At 41.1% G+C, this 13,362-nt stretch overlaps 1 protein-coding gene across 1 annotated transcript in view; it reads left to right on the top strand.

Annotated features, from left to right (window-relative positions):
- LOC115079486 (mucin-5AC-like) overlaps nt 1–13,362 on the top strand; it is a 186,495-nt gene that overhangs the window by 25,563 nt on the left and 147,570 nt on the right. The window contains exons 7-8 of the mRNA XM_029583111.1: nt 2,882–2,999; nt 5,496–5,634. Of these exons, the coding sequence (XP_029438971.1) occupies nt 2,882–2,999; nt 5,496–5,634 (257 nt within the window). The remainder of the gene's footprint in view (nt 1–2,881; nt 3,000–5,495; nt 5,635–13,362) is intronic.

Here is a 13,362-nt window from a genome sequence, read left to right on the forward strand (position 1 = left end):
CCTGTCCTGAATGGTGTGTAAGTTTAAGAACATAAGAACATAAGAACATGCCATACTGGGTCAGACCAAGGGTCCATCAAGCCCAGCATCCTGTTTCCAACAGTGGCCAATCCAGGCTATAACAACCTGGCAAGTACCCAAAAAGTAAGTCTATTCCATGTTACTGTTGCTAGTAATAGCAGTGGCTGTCAACTTAATTAATAGCAGGTAATGGACATCTTCTCCAAGAACTTATCCAATCCTTTTTTAAACACAGCTATACTAACTTCACTAACCACATCCTCTGGCAACAAATTCCAGAGTTTAATTGTGCATTGAGTGAAAAAGAACTTTCTCCGATTAGTTTTAAATGTGCCATATGCTAATTTCATGAAGTACCCCCTAGACTTTCCATTATCTGAAAGAGTAAATAACCGATTCAAATCTACCCGTTCTAGACCTCTCATGATTTTAAACACCTCTATCATATCCCCCTCAGCCCTCTCTTTTCCAAGCTGAAAAGTCCCAACCTTTTTAGTCTTTCCTCATAGGGGAGCTGTTCCATTCCCCTTATTATTTTGGTCACCCTTCTCTGTACCTTCTCCATCGCAATTATATCTTTTTTGAGATGCGACCACAAGAATTGTACACAGTATTCAAGGTGCGGTCTCACCATGGAGCGATACAGAGGCATTATGACATTTTCCGTTTTATTCACCATTCCCTTTCTAATAATTCCCAACATTCTGTTTGCTTATTTGACTGCCGCAGCACACTGAACCGACAATTTCAATGTGTTATCCACTATGACGCCTAGATCTCTTTCTTGGGTGGTAGCACCTAATATGGAACCTACCATTGTGTAACTATAGTATGGGTTATTTTTCCCTATATGCATCACCTTGCACATATCCACATTAAATTTCATCTGCCATTTCGATGCCCAATTTTCCAGTCTCACAAGATCTTCCTGCAATTTATCACAATCTGCTTGTGATTTAACTACTCTGAACAATTTTGTATCATCTGCAAATTTGATTACCTCACTCGTCATATTTCTTTCCAGATCATTTATATATATATTGAAAAGTAAGGGTCCCAATACAGATCCCTGAGGCTCTCCACTGCCCACTCCCTTCCACTGAGAAAATTGTCCATTTAATCCTACTCTCTGTTTCCTGTCTTTTAGCCAGTTTGTAATCCATGAAAGGACATTGCCACCTATCCCATGACTTTTTATTTTTCCTAGAAGCCTCTCATGAGGAACTTTGTCAAACACCTTCTGAAAATCCAAGTACACTACATCTGCCAGTTCACCTTTATCCACATGTTTATTAACTCCTTCAAAAAAGTGAAGCAGATTTGTGAGGCAAGACGTGCCTTGGGTAAAGCCATGCTGACTTTGTTCCATTAAACCATGCCTTTCTATATGTTCTGTGATTTTGATGTTTAGAACACTTTCCACTATTTTTCCTGGCACTGAAGTCAGGCTAACTGGTCTGTAGTTTTCCGGATCGCCCCTGGAGCCCTTTTTAAATATTGGGGTTACATTAGCTATCCTCCAGTCTTCAGTTACAATGGTTGATTTTAATGATAGGTTACAAATTTTTACTAATAGGTCTGAAATTTCATTTTTGAGTTCCTTCAGAATCCTGGGGTGTATACATCCGGTCCAGATGATTTACTACTCTTGTCAATCAGGCCTACCACATCTTCTAGGTCCATCGTGATTTGGTTCAGTCCATCTTAATCATTACCCATGAAAACCTTCTCCAGTATGGGTACCTCCCGTACTGCAGAGTTCTACTAGTGGGATCCCGACCCATAGCATCCTCTTAGTTTTCCGACAGAAAATAATGGACACAGACAAACAACATACACCACACATCTGAATGTGCAAGCAGTCAAATATCAGAAATGAAAAAGCTTCTTTGAAATTAGATGGCGAAAGCTTTATTCATCAACCTAAGTGAACAAAATGTACATAAAGTACAATAATCTCCCATGCGCACCTGCTTCTCCGAACAAATGTCATGACAGTGACTCTAGGTCTTTCCAAGACAGCTCCAGTGACTTCACATTCTGGTCTTCTAAGCTATTTGTATATAAACTGTACTCTCCCTGTTCATTGTAAGTTATTATCCAAGTTTCACTCTCCCTGTTCTATGTAAGACATTGTAATTTATTCTTTATATTGTCATTGTAATTGTTGAAATGTGAACCGAAGTGATTAGTAACATTGTTACCTGAACTGCGGTATATAAAACTGTTAAATAAATAAATAAATAAATGAAATTGGAGTGATCAGCTAATGCTATATTCTCCTCCCAGTTCATGGTCTGAATCAGTTACAAGGTCAAGGATACCACTCTGTCCTTGACGTTTTGTATCCTAGAGAAAGGGAGGGGGCATTTTTGAGTGTATTGTGTAGGGAATTTGGTTTGGCTTATGTTTTCAGGGGGCATGCTAGAGATGGGTGGAGCTAAACGGGGATCTCGTTTGGAAGGGGACTTTTGGATGCAGGGAGAGGATTGTACCTTAGGTCTTCCTGTCCCTTTTAAGGAGAATGGTGGCAATGCTGAGAACACACACTGCTCTTAACCTATGGTGACGCACATTCCTAGCATAAGCATGGGAGTTACCAAACTGTGATGCTAATTTATATAATTTATATTGGAATTTACTTGTGTTAAAATGGTGCAGTAGCATGATTTAGGAAATAAGGTTCTGCATTTGAATTTATGAACCATTAGCAAGGAGCAGCTACATTTCAATGGGCAGCACCATTCTCAAAACAAATTCAAATTGTGCATGCCACTTCACAAACCAAATGGTTGTTAAATGTGCATATCTCTACACATCTCTTTTGTAATGCATTTGTTTTCTTGTCTTGTTGTTTCAGATACAGTATTTGATGACATCAACAACTCTGGCTGTATTCCTCATCACAAGTGCTACTGCACATTCAGTGGCAAGGCCTATGCTCCAGGGGCCTCTTATACTACTGCATGCAGCATCTGGTAGCGTCCCACATTTACTTTAAAAATAAAAATCATGTTCTAGTCATTGCAATATACCACAGTTGGTTTAAAATTCAACACCGTAATGGAGGGGAACCTGGAAAACTAACAGGAATTCCATACTGAGATTTGTTATGGAAGGCCTGCCAGAGACTGAGGGGCTGATGCAATACAGTGCACTCAGCTGAGCACACTGTATAACTTGGATGCGGGTTAAATAAGCACTAATCCACCCCCAAATGCAATAGGCGGATTAGCGCCTATTTAACCCACGTTCGACGCGGAGTGAATGCGATAGCGCTCATAACATACAAATGCATGTGAATGAGGCTATAACTCATTCACTCCACATTCAAAAAAGGAAGAGTGCGTCTCAGATGCACATTTAGCTTTCAGATATTATCTCCTGCCTGGAGCAGGCGTTAATAGCTGAACACATGTAAAAGAAGTATAGAAAAGCAGAAAAAACTGCCGGTAAACTCGGCATCAGTTTTCATAACCAGCTGTCCGATGCCGAGTTTACCGGCGTCCGTTTTTGTAACCGGCAGGCGTGACCACCTAATTTGATTATAGCATGGCACCCCCCTTGCAGGCGCCATGCACGCATTAAGAAAGCCGGTGATGAAAAGTCAGCACCCGCTTTCCGCGTTTGATATAGCATCGGCCCCTGAGTCACTGAGCATGAAGGAGCCCACAGCCAGTGCTGATCAGAACTGAAAGCCAATGCTAGGGATGGTGTCTTGGGGGTAATTTTCAAAGGCATTTATGAGCCTAAATCCAGGTTTGGTGAACATAAATGGCTATTCTAAAATTGGCCCGGGCTCAGTGTATGCTCAGGTACATGTGTGGTCCAGTTCTGAGCATACCTTTAGGTGCACTAAGGAGAGGTGTTCAAGGGGGGGAGTATGTTAATAAGTGTACACATATATGTAATGCACTCTGAAAAGGAGGCATAACACATATGAACAAAAATTGCTAACCAACGACCTCATTCATTAAGCGACGTTAGGCCATTTATTGCATGAAAAATGCAGTTTTTCATGCAGTAAATGGCCTAATGCAGGGATAACACAAGATATTTGAAATATTTTTCATTATTCCAGGCTTGGCACTGCATGTATTTAAATGAGCTTATTAGAATGCGAATGCACGTTAATGAGTTTATAAATATTTTAAAACATGAAAATCAAATAACCCAGCTTGCCAATAAATTTGCAAGCCACATTATTTGACTTGAAATAAGCTACAACACAGGAGTTTTAGCTAATTTCCCGCAGGAGCATCAACACGTCCCAATGCACACAGGGCCTAGCCAGAACACCCCCCCCCCCCCCCCCGAAGTAATGTAAAACCCTGGGGGTCTGCATAAACCTTGTCCCACTCACTCGCCATCCTTGCAGGCAGTCAGTAGTAGTGAAAATTTAAAAAATAAATGTATTCAGGATGACGGAAGCCCTGCCCTGCACACCATCCCCTTCACACAAAAAAATCCAGCCTTCAGAAGCTGGCACCCTGACCCTGGATCCAGTGTTTCCTAACAACTAACCTTGGTATTTATCAGGTGTAAAGCACAGTTGTGTGTGTCCCTCTAGATTCCTAGTGAGTGTAAGTGACCCCTCCACACAAGATCTCTGGTGGTCTAGTGGATCTCCCCAAGCCCTAGCCCCTGGGCTTCTCCCTTACACATAACAAGATGCCTGGTAGCTTAGTGAACCCCTACAGCCCCCCTGGCATACCCCCTTTATTTGTAAAAATGCCACTGATGGTAAAGTGGAGCCCAGAGCATCCTCTAGGTTCCAGGCCCTACAGCAGCCATCTTGAAAAATGGATGCTGCCCTGCCTTTGCCTCTATCACGTGATGGCTTTCATTAGTGGACTGACTAAGTCCTGTAGAGCTGGGGAGAACAAGTATAGCATAGAGTATGCAAAGAAGGCAGACTGAGGTGTGGGCAACTGTTTTTGGCATCTTGCCTTTTGCCTTAAGTTTACACTGAGATTACAACCCACACATGTCCAATGTAGCTTTCACCACTTTCCTTTACAAGGGACCAACAGCTCTCCAGCAACTCTGCATGTCAGAAAAGGGATGATGAGGGCCATGCCTCATGTAATGAGACTGAAAATGGCAGTGAGTGGCTCTGAACCGGCCTGCCTTCAAAAGCCTCAATAAGCATTCATTATCACCCAAGTCATCATTATATGGCCTTTCACCCAGCCTTTGTTCAAGCTTTAAACAGCTGTTTTTTTATTCACCTGGCCTTCTTAAATAGCTTGTCACTTCACCTTCCTTTGTGGCCTCAAACAGGGTCCATTAAATCCAATATTCTTTGGGTTCAGTACAGTTATACTATAATGTTATCAAACATTTCCTGTTCATTAGTTTGCTATTGCACGATCATATAACCATGTTTAGCACAGATGGCATGTTATTGAGCCAGTTAGCCTGTTCATTTTGCTCCCACCCTCCAAACTCCCTAAACTTTCCTCTCTGCTTAGCACATGTTTTAGAGGGCAGTGGAGCTGCAAGGACATTATATGCCATGCGACATGCTCTGTGGAAGGAGGATCTCATATCACCAGCTATGATGATAACCGTTATACTGTTCATGGGGAATGTAACTACATACTGTCAAAGGTAAGCAAGCAACACTCAGCCAAACTCAACCCTTTTCAGATTATAGGCTGAGCAGCACTGCTGTCAAGAAGGCACAGGTTAGCACAGCCAACTTCCCTCATTCAGAGGGAGGCACAGCCCAATTATTTCGTTGGAATATGTCTTGCAAAAAATGGTAACCCAGTCCCATTTCCAGTCCAAGTCAGTGGGATTTTCAGCTGTGTCCTTTTCTTGTCGCAATGAAAACACCTCAGACGGTCTTCAGGGTGAAGCGTGCTCTCCCAGGCTTTTGGGAAGGCTGCTCTTTTATTGTAAATGATCTCATAGTATTTGATATGATACATACGTCACATATTTTCCTGCTACAATGTTTTCCACCACAAGTGTTTATGCTGACCTTTTACTACGTGGGTGCAAGTGGGCAGTAGGTGCAAGCGGTCAGTCTTCAGGCAGGGAGGGGGGAGGTCATTAGCTGGTCATGGGCATTTGTATTAAATTATCTAGGTGTGAAAAGCAAGTAGGTCATGAGCTATTCTGGGGCTGCAGAAAAGCTTGCACTAGATGTTTCCTGCTGACTTCCTGTTAGCTGGGGGCTGTTCATATGCTGCGGTCGGAGCAAACATTTTCTTTATACTAAGCGTAGGCCTAAGGAAAAAACCAGTTAGAAATGGCAATGGAGTTTCCCTTCCCATGACGTGGTTTTCCAGCGAGCCTGGAAAGCAAAACTCCTATCCCACATCTCGTCTTTCCTTTTTTTCTTTTTATCTAATTTTAAGCAACATACAGAACATCTCTTTATCCAGGCCGAAATTGAGGTTTTAGAATGGATATGAGATAGGATATGCACTGAACGCACCAAGCCAAACAAGGAAGCCTTTTATCAGGAATGCAACAGGAAGGAGTCGTGTGATACCACCGATATTAGGAAGCCAGGACTATAGCCAGTCCCAGGGGGATGCTGGTGTACTATCTGAGGGTGGCTCTTCTGCAATCATGGTCTCTATCTGCTCTATGGTATGTGTAAGATTTGCTTTATAATCTGATATATATATATATACAGCAATGAGAATAGTCTTTCTGAGACTTGGAGCCAGGAGATGTTTGTGAAATTGTGCATGTGGTCAGTGATGGTTGCATTAGGGAAGGAGTATTTTCTAGATATGATGTGGTGCAGAATGAAGGTTTGATTGCAATATGAGTATTTCCCTAGCCTGAGCCCTGTGATACTGTCATTATTTTATTCCAACAAAAACAGCATTAATTTGTATCCTACTATTCAAATACATTACTGTGTAATTGACTGGTGAATTTATAAAGGACCCATTGGTAAGTCCATGGGTAAGTAGTCCATCCTGATAGGTTAAAAAGAACTGCATGCATCAATAGTCCTTCTCTGGAATGGGTTGGCATGTGTATGCAAACCCAGCAATCTGTTTGTTCAATAGTTGTGATAAAGTCTGTGCATCGGTAATGTACATATTGGATTGTCAATAGTTCTTGTTCAGACATCGCAATGGCAGGAGAGATGAAGCTAAATATGAGTATACAGAACACAATTGTTAATGAGTTGGCATTCAGGCAAGAAAAGGCAGCTAATAAGAAGTTCTCTGGAGTTTTCTCAAAGCTTTGCTGTTCCAAGAGTTGTGCAGATTGGTGGGATAGGGCTTTGATCTATCTCCAGGTCATCAGGGCTGCTGTTTGCGGGGAGTCCGGTCTCTGACCGTCTGTGGATTGTGGAGGCTCAGGGAGAAGTTTGGGATCGGGTTTTGTGGATCCGGACACCTTTCCATCTTTCCACGGCTTCATACAATGGATTGGCACCCAAATTGGACCTGTGAAAGAAAGCACAGTAGCATGCCCAGGAACGGGACCATGCCAGACAGTATTAGGCAATACAAAAGTGACGGTTGTGGGTGACTAACTTTAGTCCCATAATGATTATCCGCGACTGTGGTCTGATTGGAATTTGATATATTTAGATGATTTAAAGTGTTTTGGGGGGAAGACCAATGGCAAAGTCCAATGGCATGGCATTTCCCGCTTTCAGTTTGTTTGTGTTTATGCTCCAGGAAGAGAAGAAGCAACAGTACAAACATACTGGCTATCGGAAATAATGTTTAAATTAGCATTGATAAAAATTGCAAGGGTAGAATGACTGCAGCTAGTTCTGCTTTTCGCGCTGACTGCTGCAGCAAGATTAATAAAATTTAATGATGTCATAGTCAATCTTACAGCAAGGTGTATCAATTTTTCATTCATCAAGGCTTAAATTGTGATATGTGTTTCTTGTAGCGTCGGGTACCTAATATAGGGAAAAAACTGAAATTCAGATTAATTAATGACATTTCATTATGGCTATAATTCTACTAGTACTAATCTTATATAATGTTTTTCCACTTTATGAGTAAAAACAATGAAGCATCAGCTTAAGTGTCATAGCAAGATGTAACAGAAATAAAATTAGATCAAAGATCAAAAAATCAAAAGGATGTGTAAGAAATGTTTGAAAAAAATTGTTAAAATTGCAAAGTAAAGCGTTCATCTTCACATGTCTTATGACAGGAAGACTGTCAATCTGGAAAATATTAAAATCTAGCACTCAGCAAAAAATTATTAAGGTAATGATTAAAGTGAAATTGTTACATTTTTAACCTTGGAGAATTAATTCTATTATACCATTTAAGAAAATCAATTTGGATTTGCAAGAAAAAACTTGGGAGGGATTGCTTTAGATGTAGCAATGTCTATTAGTAAAAAATAAAGGTTCAGAATTCTGAATAAAATTTAGAAAAAGAAAATAAAACTGAAGTTTCCTGAAATAAAACTAGTATTCAAAGAATTATGAAGATAACAAAAACAATATGGTACATCTGGTAGTAACATTTGGTAGAATAACACAGTGCCTCCTAGTGGATGCACTATCATCACTTTATAGATGTTAACCTAGAATAAATTTAAGCAATAAGATTCTGAGCTGAAGTATAATGTGCAATACTAAGTAATTAGAATAATTAGAACTTAAACATCAGTTAATTATCAAATGAGTAGAGCTTGAATATGCTCCGTTTAAACAAAAGTAACTGTTTTTTTCTTATTTCCGTTCGCCGCACAAGTCACTGACAAGAATACTTCTATAAGCAGTGCTGTGCCTGTCACCACAAAACTTACTTCCGTTCAGCACTGATCGTAAATTTTAACACTAGGAAATGTCTTTGTCAGTAACCTCAATTCAGTATATCAGAGATATATACAAATACAGAATTAGAGAGATAAACTGCAGTACTAAGTTCAGGTTTTTTATTTTCAAAAGTTCTCCCTCCCCCACACGAGTTAACAACAGAAAGACAGTGTGTTTCTCAAGAGAAAAATAAACAGAGGAAAGAGAACTCCATTCAATGAATCAATAGTCAGATTTTATCCTAATCTACTTTATCCTAAACAAAACTAATTCTGTGCACTATTAATGTAATCAATAGCTATGAAATATAAGGTTCAGAATCACGAGGTCATTTTAAATTTTGGTCCAATTTTAACTTTGTGAAAAGGAAAATATTTCACATGAAATTTACAGTGTCTTGGCCAAATTTCAACACAGTTGTAACATACATTGAATCTTTTTTGATGTGCGAGGGGCCCCTATCATTTCCTGTAGGGAAATGTGCTTTAAATACGTATGTTTTGTTTATTCTGGTTTCCAATAGAGCATTGTACTGTCTTATTAAATCATTTCTCTCACGTTGGAACCGTTCTTGCTTATATCGCTGCTGCGATATTAGGAGTACCTGGCCCAAGTACCTGGCTAATTTCTTGGAAGACCTGGGAGCATTTTTACTGCGTACGGCACTCCGGGCGGTGTTCAATTCAATTGTTGTCAGAGATCCTTCCAGAGGACAGACTCTTTTTTGTGGGCTTAAGGCAAGCGTCCATCCATGAAATGAATCAACCCAAATGGTGACATAAAAAAATGAACGTTCTAATTTGGCAACTTGTGCTGCTGGAGGACCAGCGACAGCTGAAGCTACAGTGACTTTTTCAACTTCCTCCTTACTGTCCGTGCCTTCCTCATTATTCTCAAGGAAAATAGGCATGGATTGGAGGCAAGGGTTAGGTGACAGGTCAGGAGGTTCAATCAGTGACAATTCAGGAAGCTCAGGGAAACCCTGTCTCCTTGATGCTTGTGCGAAGTTAGGCAGTGACAGCTCAGGATACAGGGAATTTATGGGTGGTGAAAGAGCTTTAGGGTAAGGCGGAGAGAGACTAGCTTCTCTGATTTCAGTGTCTTTAGTTTCCTGAGGTTTTTTCTCTGAGATGAACGCAGAGGAAACCACGGGAGCCGTGGTTGGGGACTGTGCCTTGTGAGTGTGTGTTCCCAGATGTTCTATGGATTCATATACTGTCCTCCCTAGTTCATTGGTCCTTTCTCTACTGAGAAAGACTTGAAGTCCTTCTAATAATTCTTCTCCTGTAAGATTTTCTTTGCAAATTGGACCACACTAGCCAGGTTGTGGTTCAATTGTGCCTAGGAGCTGTTTTTCTGAATCAAACTGAGAGGTCTGAATGGACTGCGTCATGGGTTCTGGCATGGGAAGCTGAGGATACAGCGAAGTTGCTGTTCCTGAGGGTTTTTGCAAATCTGGTAAGGGATGAGGGTGTGTACTAGCTGTGCTGACGGACAGTCTGTCTGTTTCTTTACTGTCTGTGTCTAAGGATGCATGAACTAAAAGTGGTGGCTTGAGATTTTTAGTCCTGATGTGTTCTAAAGTCTCTGTACATTTTTTCCAGAGCAATAACTGCTTTAAAGGAGCTCGTGGATATGTATGCAGACTATTACCTATCTGGATCCAATCTTCTACATTTAGAGTTCCTGATTCGGGGTACCAGGGACAACGACAAACTATTTCTTTCATCAATTTTTCCATATCCCCCAATTTGATATGTACCCTTTCTCCCTTGGTGACTAAATAATGATTCTTCACTAATATTTTCAATTCTTCCACATGACTTCTATGCTGAATTGAAATGCTATCTCCCATACTCACGAATGTTTGGGAACAAACTCGCTGAATAAATACTTACGACGGGTCTGTTGGTGGGAGCAAACTCGCTGAGAAAAAAATACTTACGTTTGTGGGAACGAGTTTTGCTGTTTTACGATGCGCATCTAGGCTTTCTGTCCAGCCGGATGAGCAGGGAGTTGTCACGTCTCGGGTCATTCCTTGGATCAAGACTTACATCACGTCGGGGTCACCACATGTCGCAATGAAAACACCTCAGACGGTCTTCAGGGTGAAGCGTGCTCTCCCAGGCTTTTGGGAAGGCTGCTCTTTTATTGTAAATGATCTCATAGTATTTGATATGATACATACGTCACATATTTTCCTGCTACAATGTTTTCCACCACAAGTGTTTATGCTGACCTTTTACTACGTGGGTGCAAGTGGGCAGTAGGTGCAAGCGGTCAGTCTTCAGGCAGGGAGGGGGGAGGTCATTAGCTGGTCATGGGCATTTGTATTAAATTATCTAGGTGTGAAAAGCAAGTAGGTCATGAGCTATTCTGGGGCTGCAGAAAAGCTTGCACTAGATGTTTCCTGCTGACTTCCTGTTAGCTGGGGGCTGTTCATATGCTGCGGTCGGAGCAAACATTTTCTTTATACTAAGCGTAGGCCTAAGGAAAAAACCAGTTAGAAATGGCAATGGAGTTTCCCTTCCCATGACGTGGTTTTCCAGCGAGCCTGGAAAGCAAAACTCCTATCCCACATTTTCTTTCGCAATCTGTGCTCTAAAATGCCCCTCAAAATAACATATACAAGTTGACAACCCTAGGAAAAGGACTGCATCTGAGCTAACAGCAAGGAAATTGCTTAACCTGGGATTTTAGAGTGTAGGTATGGGTTCAAAAATGAGAATACTACATCATCATCCTTTACTGAGTGATTCAGAGAATGATCTTTAGCCACACAACAAAACAGGTCTTGCCCTGCAGCACATCCCAACAGTACTGCCACCACACCCATCAGCACTACCATTCAGATATAGGGCAATGCATCAGACTAAGTTCAAACTGTGAATGGAAGCTGTTTGATCAAGGGACCAAGATAAACAGCATGCATAGACCCTAAGTTAGAGAAAAATATGAGCAAAGCCTTTTACTTTAAAAACGTGTGATTCTAAATGCACTGAGAAAACTATCAATATGAAAAAATGTGCAACAATATAGTCAGATAAGCTACCAAAATTTGTTGCACATTCTTGAATATCCTGTTGTGCAACTTCCTTTAAATGTATTCTGACTTGAATTACCTGTAATGTGTAACATTCAGACCAGGAAAGGATGGCCAAAGCAGTAGGCCACATATAGTCTTAGTAAATCAGAATAAGCTAGGGTCTGTACCATGAAGCAATCAATCTGAGAATACAGAGAGCAGGAACTGCAGGCAGAAGTGTATTTAGAGGCCAGGCCAGAATTAGGACTCAATGAGCCAGTCCAAGGAAGGCAGAAGACAGGAACAAGCTAACAATCCAATTCACACAATTGGCAAGGAGACACAAGGCAGCAAGCACAAAAGCAGGCAAATACAGTTAAATTGCTGTTCCAGTGACAGGTCTGCTTGAAAAAGAAAGTGCCTCCATTCAGAGAGACCTGAAGAGGAAAAATGCTATTCAGAAAACAGTAGAAGGTGATTATGAGATACAGGCACTGGCAGAAGCAACTTTTGGTATACCAGGCCTGCTATGTATGTCCCTAAACTACTAGTTCAAATCCAGGCCCACCTAACATAATGGCATATAGAGGGCAACAGTAAAATCTATTGTCTCAGCATCATTAGGGTCCTTTGTTTTCATTTTAAACCAATGTTCACCAATAAATTGTGGTTTTGTTTGCAAAGGTGAACATTAGTTTAAACTGAGTTTCAGCCTAATTTCATAAACATAACTGTAGGCCCGCAGTGCTTTCCAGATTCTCCTCCCCCAGAAGACTGATAGTGGGGCAATGGGCCCAGATCGTGCATGCGACAAAAAACTGCGGGAGCAGTATGCACATGCATGTTGCAGCCACGACCGCATGGCTCACACCCCAGGAGGAAGAAGAAAGTTGCTGGATGAAGGGAGGGACTGGATCCCTTGTCAAAGCTGGGAGTCACCACGAGTTGCAGCCAAGCAGGGAGGCCAGAGCTGCTGGGAAGGGAGGCTGGAGCAACCCCTGCAGCTAAGGAGAAGGGCGTCCCAGAGCTGCTGTCGGGAAGGAAGGCCATCGTTTCCACTGGAGTCACTCTGAGTGAGGCGTTAAAGGGAACCGTGCCCTTCTGAAAGGAGAGAAGGGAGAAGTGGACCCTGAGAGAGGTGATGGAAAAAAAAAGGAGGTGCAGGGGAGAAAGGGAAGGAGGAGAGAAGACAATAATTGGTGAATTTTCAAAAGTCACACACATAAAAAATAGCACGAGTGTAAAATAGAATAAATGTGAGGATACACTATTATAAAAACTTCATCTTTGGCGTGCAAATCAGGGTCTGTGAGTAAATTTGCGCTTATAAATTTGGCATCTTACTCACATATATTTACGCCTGCTCGATATTTATTTATTTTATTTATTTAACAGTTTTATATACCGAAGTTCTGGTAACAAAGTTACTAATCACTTCGGTTTACATTACAACAATAGATTGACAGTATAAAGAATAATGTCATACAATGAACAGGGTAAATAGAACTTGGAAAAAATAAATAATAATAACTTAATAGGAGTAATT

The sequence above is a fragment of the Rhinatrema bivittatum genome, chromosome 17 (assembly GCF_901001135.1).
Source record: "Rhinatrema bivittatum chromosome 17, aRhiBiv1.1, whole genome shotgun sequence".
NCBI classification, from domain to species: domain Eukaryota; kingdom Metazoa; phylum Chordata; class Amphibia; order Gymnophiona; family Rhinatrematidae; genus Rhinatrema; species Rhinatrema bivittatum.